The sequence below is a fragment of the Coptis chinensis genome, chromosome 7, assembly GCF_015680905.1.
Source record: "Coptis chinensis isolate HL-2020 chromosome 7, ASM1568090v1, whole genome shotgun sequence".
NCBI classification, from domain to species: Eukaryota; Viridiplantae; Streptophyta; class Magnoliopsida; order Ranunculales; family Ranunculaceae; genus Coptis; species Coptis chinensis.
The window spans coordinates 29,855,775-29,866,639 of NC_141462.1; the positions used below are offsets into that span (position 1 = coordinate 29,855,775).

Here is a 10,865-nt window from a genome sequence, read left to right on the forward strand (position 1 = left end):
TCTTCCTAAATAAATTCTTCTTTTTACTATTCAGGTTCAGTCCATATATAATACAATTGATTCTTGTTCTCACTGCTAAAAACATGATGTCTTTCTGTACTATTTTTTGAAATCTATAGGTGCTGAACCATTGTCAGTCTTTTGTGGGGTGAGGCTTTTTACTAACACATTATTGCTTAGATATCTAAATGTTTGTATGTCTCGTGAATAATGCTAATCTTTTTCCATGATTTTCGAATGGCCTGTTTTCCTTGTGATGAATTCTTGGAGTTTCACATATATAGATATGTCTTTGTTGAATTGATTGATATGTGTTTGTATCATATTTGATCCCATAATCTCTCTAAATCAATAGTCGATGCAGTTACAGGCCATGATCTTATCCCAGGCATGGTTATGGGTATGCAAGAATAAATTTCTTTGTCTCAAGGCTCATTATTCTCTTGTTTGCTTTACTTTTAATCTAGTATTAAGTTTAATTTTCTGGACTGCACCTCATTTTTTTTGTAGGAGTATTCGAGAACAAGACTTTGGAGGAATGGTTTGTGCGGTATTGATAGTGAAGTAAGGATCATGATTTGAGTTGAGTTGTTTAAGTGATCTAGAAAGTTACTTAGTTTCTTACTGGCATTGTCATTGACTCTTCTGTCCTTGTGCAGCTCATCTGTTGTCTCAGTGGACTTTTTCGAATTTTGGGAAAGGAATTAGCAGAACTTCCTTTAGTTGCAGCAAGTAGTGATTACCAAGCACAGGTGAGATTATTTGTGAGGTGTTAGTACTGATAAATAAATACTACACGCGTTATACCTTTTCTTGCATGGGCAAACTTTTTTAAAAGGCTAAGAGTATGAAGGTTTTTTCAAATATTTCTTTCTTGAGACCCTTGCAAATTCAAAAATTTCCAGGGTCTTGTTTTGTCCAGCAAGGGAGTTTGATAAGTGGATATTAATTGAGTGTTGTGCTATATGGTGTAGGATTCTTTAGTTAATTTAGGCGTGGCCCATTGGGACAACCCTAGCTTATATTACTTTGTTGCATGTTATTTTACTTGGTTAACTTTATGCTTGGTTTGCATGAGGTGTCTCATGGATCGGTTAGTTTAGTGTGCTCCATATATAAGGTGCTAGGTGTCACTTTGGTAGAGTAGATAGTACACCTCCTCCTTTAATTGGAGAGGAGCTTATATCCTCTAAATAGGGAGCCAACATAGAAAAGGAGAGTTGGTTCTTAGCTAGTAAGCTTGGTATCACTCAAACAACAATATTAAGGAGATGTGTTGTTATTAAATGGAAGGGGCCACTTCGTCCCTAGATTAAAAACGTCCAGGTGGGGAAAAATTACTATTTCCTTAGAGCTTGGGTAATGAATCATGGATATGATTCACATAAGTTTCTACTTGCTTGGCAGCACCTTTTCTTGATAGGTAGTATTTAATTAATGGGTTAAGCTTTGTTTAGTTCCTTGAATTGGTTTTGCATGGGTATGCATGGTCAGATGATTGGATTAGGATATACAGATAGTTTAAGACAAACATTTCGATACTTCATGGTTGTGGCTATGGTGCACTATCTTCTCATGAGTCTTGTACACTCCTGGGAAGTACTTTCTTGGCTGTCCAGATATATGAAGGAGTAGGATGGTGTATTGGACGTCCTATTTACTTCGGTTCTTGCTGGTTTTGTCAGTGTTTTAACTTGTTGGTCGCTTGTCAATAATGCCACACCTGATGGATTGTTGTAATGGGAATTCTAATTTAGTCTTGCGTACCTAACATGACCAAGACTAATTGTTCATAGTCAATATTTACTTCTTAATAGCATGCCTTGTTACTTCAAAAGGATTGAGGTTCAGCCATATTATAGTCTATTTCAAGAAGTGATATGATCCAACTTATATCTTGTTGTTCTTAACAAGGTGCGAATTAACAACTGGAATCAGGTAAGTATTCACTCTATTTTATTTTAATTGTGTATGCTTTATTATATTTGGTACGGTTGATTGATTTAATGTTATTCAATTTTTGTATAATGGTAGTTATTATAGTGTTAATTATATGTTAATTAGCTGTAATAGTGTTTCTACATCCTAGGTCTTTAAGATTGATTTGGTAAACATATTTTCACATGCATTGCTTACGTTGAGCACATTTGGCCTTTGTTAATGGTTCATTGGTTCATATAAGTTTGCTTACCTTTTTTTCAATTCATTGTACCAGATTGGTCCATATGTTACGGGTAGATTCATGAAGAAAACATGGATGGATGCTGCTCAAATTGGCAGGCTATGGATATTTGTGAATTTTGCTAAAATTTCATTTTGAAGAATTTTTCTAATTTAGCTGATTGTTGTATGTGAAAGTTATGCGATTCAATATATTAGTTGTGTGGATGCTTTAACAATTTTGTAATAGATGATCTATTGTTCTTAGTTAATGAAATATATTTTGTTATTGCTCATTGTGAATTGACCTGGTATGGTGGTGTTATTGTTATCTACATAGATTGTATTGGGAAGAATTTTGCACATTCAAAATAATCAAAATATTGTATAAAATACAGGTATTTGATCATTGGCAATTAAAAACACCCTTTTTGCAACGCTCAATATGTAGCAATAAGGTAAAACAATTTGCAACGAAGTTGAACCGTTACTAAAAATTTTGCTTTTAGCAACGCCAAAGGTACTGATAAAAGTCATCCTTTTGCGACGCTATATGGGGTTGTTAAAAAATGTTTTTTGCGACGCTAGTCGTTGCAAAAAGTTTGAAATATTTTCAAAACCAATTTAGTTTTAGAAAATGAAGTAGCGACGCACATAAACTATTAGGAACGAAGTTAGGCGCTACAAAAGACTAAAAGTTTTTGCAACGCCATTGTTTGCATTGCAATTGATCTTTTGTGACCCACTTTTTTGCAACGCCTTTGCAATGTCTAATTTTGCGTTGCAATTGATTAATTGCGATGCTTTTTCATACAATTAGCGACGAGGTATGGCGCTGCAAATGAGCCTTTCCGTTGTAGATCAGTACCCTTTTCCTCATCCAGATCCATATCCAATTCTGTATTGACTGGGCTCCATACCACCAAAGCCCTATGATAATTACCCAACAGATCTGGAAGGCCCATGTGACCTGCCCGTACCTCTTGGGCCAGTCTTTTTATTCCTAACCCACTTTCAGTTTCATCAAGATTTGGGCCCCCTAGCCTAGATCCAGCAACTGCTACTGACAAGGCCCTTTCAAAAAGAGTCGTTCTGCTATCTGTCGAACCTCGTACTCTCTCGTCAGATGTCACTGGTCTATTGTCAGAGGGATGTTCCACGTGCATTCTTCATCTTGGTGGTGTTGCCAGAATCCCTGATCCAGACCAGTTCCGTTTCGCCGGTGAGCCTCTATTCCTTGCTGGAATCTAATCATACCTCAGTTTTTATGGAGTCCCAGAGAATGTGACTGACATTGGGCTTGATCGTGCTGCCCCATTATAGAACACATTTGCGCGCAACATGAATGAGAAATTGTTCTTGACATCCCTAGGTGATCCCCCATATTTCCTGATCATCTCCATACTGTACTTTTCACACTGGTAACAATAGTGTAGATCATGCCCAATACAATCACAAAAGTAACAGAAAATATCCAACTTTTCATACTTGAAAGTGACTGGGAAGATTTCTCCCATTTATGTTTGGAGATCTATGCCTTTCAACAGCCTTTCCTTGATATCCATCCTCACTCTGACTCTAGCTACTGGTTTATTAAACTCCAGTGAGCACAACAAGTCCACCGCCTTAACTTTGCCCAAGTTTTGCCCCACCTTGTTTACATTTTCCTCATTGATCCAGTTACTTGGTAGCCCATATATTTGAACCCAGGAATCCACCAGATCAAACTTCCAGTTCTCGTCTACTAGTTCAGATGCCTTCCATTTTTTAAACGAGATGACGAACTCTTGAACCATCCAAGGCCCATTCTTTCTTACATGTTCATATTCCTCAGGGTTCTCGAACTCCAGTTTAAACAAGCCTTTTGCCACTACTTGTATCTTCGTGTTACCCCTCGTCTGCCAACATCTATGTAGTTCTTCCGCCAGATCTTGAAGGGGTATATTCTTACCTCCGGACAGCTTCCCCAACAGGGTGTACTGCCCCCCTTCACTGGTCTCCACATTCTTGCAACCAATATCAATAACTCGTTTTTCCTTGTTGCAAAAAAGATTTTGCATCTCAGCTTGTAGTATTTCAACTTTATCTTTGGATGAATCATCTGACTCCATTCTTGTTGGTGGCTCCCCTGTAGGGGAGTCCATGATATTTGCAGATTTAGCCAAGGCGATATAACAGTAACCAACCAAGTAAAGAAAAGTTTAAAGGAACCCAAGAAGAAACTAAAGAAACAAAAAGAAGAGGAGAAAACGAAAAAGGAGAAAAGAAAACCAAGATAATCTAGGAAAAGGAAAGAGCAAACAAGATGTTGTTTAGGAAAGGAAATAGAGCCTATGGCCAGCAGAAAAAAAAAAAGTAATTTAAATTTGACTTAGTAGATTAGAAGTTCAAGAAGAGATAGAGGAAGCTGCTTTCAGCCGCCGCAGTAGAGCTTTTTCAGTAGGAAATTACTTTCATTTAATTTTCATTTCAGATTTGTATACCTGATCTAATGGCAACGTACAAGTGAACTAAATGTGTCTGGGGGGGGCACTAGGCGGTCTAGGCTTATCATACTTTGGAAATTGCTAAAATGCAACGGCACTAGGCGGCCTAGGCTCATCATACTTTGGAAATTGCTAAAATGCAACGTTGCATGACTAAAGTTGGTTGTGTGGTAATTTGGTACCAAGTACTAGATACTTGGTAGTGCACTGGTGCCGTCCTCTAACTCTAAAAGTTGACTGTGGTCGAGTATGTGACATTTGAACTAAAGGCAAAGGTTTGGTGAATTGGTAATGCCGCCCTCTTTGGGATGGGTATTTCAAGTTTACTACTCTTTCAAGTTTTCAACAGCAATCTGTAATATTGAACAAACAGATGTTTGAGACGAACCCCTTCCCCGGTGTTTTATGTTCAACACTGTCTCTATACTTCTCTAGTACTTTTGAAATATTGACAGCTAAAAAAGGAGAAATTTCTACCAATAATTTGAATTTCAAAAGAAGATAATCTACAGCTACACGTGGCAGATTTTAGTCAAAAAGAAAGTTAATATGTTGTTTTGGGACTACTGAAAATCCCATACAAACATTCACATGTTTCTGACACGTCAACATACTCTAATCTCAAGGTAATCAGGGACATGATGATGAGATGATCTCATGGTCAATTAATCCGTACAACAACGAACAAAATTCCAGGTGTTATCCCAATCATTTGGTGGCTATGAAATCTGAACCTTTATGATGTCAAAAATAGCCTTACCAACCCTTCATCATTTAGCCTAACGACAAATTAGTAAATAAGGCATGACAAACCCTACAATATAACAACGTCAGGGTGTAACTGTGTAAGGGCAGCACGCAAATCACAAAAGATAGTGTGACCTTTGCCTTTTTGTTATGACATTCCGTATTTCTGTTATGGAATATTGGCATTTTAACCTTTAGCATACCAAATATACCCCTATGAAGACAATATCTACCAAAGCCATCTATTTGAAAAACAAACCAAAATCTACAGTGCGCCCGCTACACCGTAGCTGTGGTGCGCAACCTTTTGAGCCACATGTTCAACGAGGGTAAAACCAGAATAATGAGTAAACAAGTTAAGCCTACGAACAAAAAAAGGGTGGCTGTATTGACACCCCACTTTATAGGACTAGCATCTCTTTGGATGATATATGACATATATCATTCAAAATAGGTGTTAGTCCCATAAAATGGGGTGCCAATACCGCGCCCCCTAAAAGAATAAGAAAAAGAAAAATGAATGAAGGGTTTCACGCACCTTCCCTCTTCAGTGGCTTTCGCCGCCCCTTTTCTCTTTATTAGGTTTAATTGTTTAAATACTCTGGGGTTTTTCTTCTTCTTCTTTTTCTTTTTTGAATTTCAGACACTCGCAAACAAGTTTTTCTGGTTATTCGAATTATTAAATGAGAACACGTTCTAAAATAATAGTGTCAATTTTCTTGTTTCTCCATTTTCTCGTCAATTTAAAGCCACATTGGAAAGTACTTTGTTTATACTTTACATGATTTTGGTGCACCTTTGTTTGAAATTTGGGGTTTAGAAAATAACATGCTAATATCTATCTTTGAGTAGTAATGCAAGTTAACCACAAGTTTTGTTGAACAAGGAGGTTTTGTTATTACAAGTGTCAATGTGTAATGGCTTTGATGATTGTATGCTATTATTTTGTGGGCCCTTTTTTTTTTTTTTTTTTTTTGATTATTCCTTATGCTTAGCACTCACTTCTTGAGTATTTTTGCCACCTTGAACCTCGTTTCGATCACTTTCTATCAAAATTTTCTTGATGGCTAGTCACCACTGAATAGTCTTCTACATTGGTTGCGGGGTCAGTTTGGGAACCATTCAATGCTTTAGATTGAGGGCCCAGTATTCTAAGAACCATTTAATACTTTGTTTCATAGTTATAAGAGAATTGGCCAGGTACCTGGAATTCTGTTCCAATTAGACATTATCTACATTTGTAGTGATGTAGTATATATAGTACTATTGGTATATGTACATCTTGTGGTGTCTGTGTTTTCCCCCAGGGTGTTGTAGTGTGAGTCTGTCTACCTGTTGTTACACTTAGTATAAATATATGATCAATTTACATTGTTGTGCCTCTTTTTCCTTGTTAAGTTTTTGGGACTCCTTCACTGAAACTCTGTGGGTTATGCATTATTTCTTTTTTGTTGATGAAAATGTTTATCAGTCAAACATTAAATAATATATGAATCATATATTATGATATGGTTTTTTAGAAATTATTCTCTGAACTTTTTCATTGGAATCTGCTAATATATCTAGTACTTCAAGGTTAATATAGAGATAAATTCTTTTGCCTAGATTCTGGTGTACTTGCATCTACAAGAGCACTAAGTACTTCATGTAGTAGGAATATTGGTTTCATTTCAGGCACAAGGTACAACATTTTTGGCTTGCCAAAAATCTAGCAAGAGATTAATGGCATCATGTAGCTTGAGGTCAGTTATGGTCATAGTGTAGGTGTAACCTAGCTTAGCTTTCTCCACCTAAAGTAGCTATATTAGGCATGTTTTAACCTTCTAGAGAGCACATGCACCACTGGACCATGTGTAAATTGAATCATCAGTACCTCATGAGAAAGAACATTTAAAGCTCATTGTTACTGATGGGGTTGGCATTCATATCTGGGCACTGGATTGTTTTTATTATTCCTTGTTTAATGATTGCATATTGTATAAGAGCGCATATCTCTTGGATACCCAGAAAACTGAGCACTTGTTCATTTGTGGTTTCTTTTTTTGTTTTTTGTCTCCTTGAAAAACATTTGGACCAAGCATAACCTACGTTTCATTTATTATTATTATTTTTTTGCATTGACACATTTACCACTCCTTAGCTTAATTATATTTTTAGGGACATGGTTAATGCTCTACTTAACCATTTTGCACTCCGTAGCTGACACATTTACTCACTTCTTGAGCCATTTATTAAAGATGGTGTTCCATTTGATGAATACCGCAAGTCAATGGCAAAGGAAAGCACATGGGAAGGAAATATGAGATTGCAGATGACTTCTCTTGTTATGAGAAGTAATATCTGTAATGATGCAAGGTTTATGGGTAGATTAATCTTAATTACTATTGATATTAGTTGTTAATATAATATTAATTTATTTGGAGTGTTAGTATTGGTTAGGTATATATATATATATATTATATTTAATAAAGTGTTAGTATAGAAAAAGGGGTTTTTTTTTAAAGTAGAAAGAAGGGAGGGCTTATTTGCTTAAGTTGGAACAAAGGGAGGGCTTTATAATAAATATGTTATTTGTTTAAGAGTTTTAATAGATAAACATAAAACCTTTTACAGAAACAGAGTTTTTTTGTTTTAAAAGAAAGCATATTGGATATTCAAAGAAAGCTTGAGTTTTCAAACAAAATTTAAAGGGGTTTTGTTTAGAAATGATTGAATTAAGTTCTCTAGGTGATTAGGGTGGTTTTGGTGTTGATTTGGGTGACGACATTTAAAGCTTTTAAGTGTGGTTTGGAATGGAAGAGAACTAGTGGTTGTGAGTTAACCTAGGCTTGGGTTTCGGTTGCGAGTAGAAGGTAGGTGGATATTACTTCTCTTAGTCATTTCTGAAAAATATATATTGTATGATATTTTGATGTGATGCGTGTGATTTCTTGGTTGTGATGTAGAATGATTGACTATGTATGGTATTGGTTTTAGAGATGGAAGTTAGTTGATAGGGTAACTTGCTATATTATTGAGTTATCAGTTATGATCACAGGATTGAAGAATGGTAAGTATTGATTAAGGGTGTAAGTAATTTAAATTAGCCGTGGGCTTGTCTTTTAAATTGGCCGTGGGCTTTGTCATTTAAATTAGCCGTGGGCTTGTCGTTTTAATAGGTCGTGGGCCATTGTCGTTTAAATAGGCCGCGGGCCATTGTCATTTAAATTGGCCGCGGGCTTTGTCATTTAAATTAGCCGCGGGCTTGTCATTTAAATAGGTCGCGGGCCATCGTTTATTCTAAATACTTGTATATGGATGCTCTGGGATGTTTGGAAGAGGGTTGGTTGCGATTCCTTATATATAATTCTTTGTATTCGTCCGGCAACAAAGAATTATATTGGATGGTTAAGGATCGAAATACATCTCTTAGCGGTTATGGGGTTTCTAATAGATGAAAACATTCTTAACGTAATCCGGGAAATCCCACATACTTTTCTGGGCATCCATTTATCTCTGTAGATTAATTAGAATGTGGTTTCATTTGTGAAAGGTACACAGGTTGTGTTAGATATTGTTATGAAGGTTAAATTGGTTATTTAAATGTTTAAGCTTATACTAGAATATTATATATATCGTGAAATGTTTTTATGATGATTAATAGCAGTTGTATCTTCCTACTAGACTTTTGTTCCCCATATCTCCCTTTTTCAGATATAACTATCGAAGATTGCAGTACGAGTTTAGTGGAGTATGTAGAGCAGCACGAGGAGTAGAAGCTTTGGAGTGAAGCTGTTTATAGTTAACCTTTTATTTTCCTGTATGTATATGTTGGTAGTATAGTCAATACTTTATTTTTGGAAGGTGTTGTGTATATGTTTTGATGGGGTTGTATATATTTGGTTCGCGTTGTATATAGATATGTTTTGGTTTTCAAACTAGGTAAAATTATATAACTTGGAAGGGTTGATATATAAATATTAGGTTATTTTGATTTTTCAGGTTATAACAGGTTTATGTATATGAAATGTTGAATATACAAAGGAAACTCTGCCGGATTTTTGTAGAAAAAAAATATATATGAAGGTTTATTTAAATTTTAATGTTGAAAGTAATCTTATTAACGCCTCGTAATCTTTATTGATTTTGGGGCGTTACAGAATGGTATCAGAGCCCAGTTATTAGAATCCTTTCGGCTTGAGTTTAATCGATTGAAAAAAAAAATCTATAAAGATTGTTAAAATAATATATTTTTTTTTATAAAGAAGTTAATGTGATAAAAGTATGCTTGTTTGAATTTGTTTGTATATTATAATAGGTGTGCTTGTGTGAATTACTTTGTGTAGCATTTTGTTAGTTTATATGTTTTGTTTTGAAGGTATACGATGAGTAATTCACAAGGACAGGGGCATAAAGGAGATTCATCCAATCTGAGTCCTAAGGGCACTGATAAAACACCGTTTTTATCCGAACGTTTATTGATTTTCTTGATTAATTAAGTCCGAGGTCCACAGTCCGAAGTCCGAAGTCCAAAGACCAAAGTCCCAAATCCCAAGTCTGTATAGTCGTACGTTTTAGTCAAGTTACCTTACTCACATGGGTTTGGTAGGATAGGTCGAGTAAGGGATCGTCCAAACCTTAGGGCTCGGAAAAGGTTCACAACTAGAATTACAACTTTTGGTGAGTAGGATTTTAGGTTTTTTAGTTGGTTTTAATTAAATTAACGGTAATGCAAATAATGTAAATTACTACGGTGATTTTGATGTAGATAACCAAAGATAGAGAACAGGGAGAGAGTTAATCATACTCATGCAAGAATCATTTTTCAACTGTTTATATTACCACGTCACTACATCTCTAATTCGTCTCGTGTTTGGAGACGACATCGAGTATTGATCCTTAGCGCATGCCCACATCTCTGAGCCGCATCGCACTAGCATAAGGAATTTAACTAATATTTCATCACTGGAATATCATTTCAACTCCTAGCTCGATTCCACATAAGCTGGACAAATTGGAGAGCTATCAGACACCATAGAGTCGCGCGCGAGATATTTTAGGTCGCGCACGAGACTATTCTGGAGCATCAGCACTCCAAATTTGTACAGTCTCAGTCATTTTGGGACCGGATGTCTAATCTATGCCTAGTTCCTAAGCAGTGATTCTAGAATATTAAAAAGTCAATCCGGATTCTCACATGAGCAGCATAACCCTCCCCCTAAGGGGGGGGGGGATTAGATCATGGTCATTGAAGGAATAATAAAACTTGTTGTATACATTAAGTAAATAAATGCGGGACAGGAATTACACTAGATAAGAAATTACTGTTATTAAGGGTAAAATGACTTACAATATTTAAGCTGCTGGAATGAAAATGACAGAGTTTAAGTGCTGGAATGAAACAACAGACGTTAAAGTAAAACTAACGCGTGAGATATTTTAGGTCGCAAGACGAGACCGTTTCTGATGGAGCATCGGACTCCAAATTTGTAT

The 10,865-nt window shown here is 36.0% G+C and overlaps 1 protein-coding gene across 1 annotated transcript; it reads right to left on the reverse strand.

Moving 5' to 3' along the window:
* Nucleotides 1-3,677: 3,677 nt before the first annotated feature.
* Nucleotides 3,678-4,304, reverse strand: LOC147487052 (uncharacterized). Its single transcript, XM_086573925.1, has one exon. It carries the CDS (start codon nucleotides 4,302-4,304, stop codon nucleotides 3,678-3,680), a length of 627 nt encoding a protein of 208 aa, XP_086430051.1.
* Between the last annotated feature and the right edge of the window lie 6,561 nt (nucleotides 4,305-10,865).

Bases quoted from the DNA above. Each gene is read 5' to 3' on its own strand.
- LOC147487052 (XM_086573925.1), bottom strand. From the start codon at position 4,304: ATGGACTCCCCTACAGGGGAGCCACCAACAAGAATGGAGTCAGATGAT.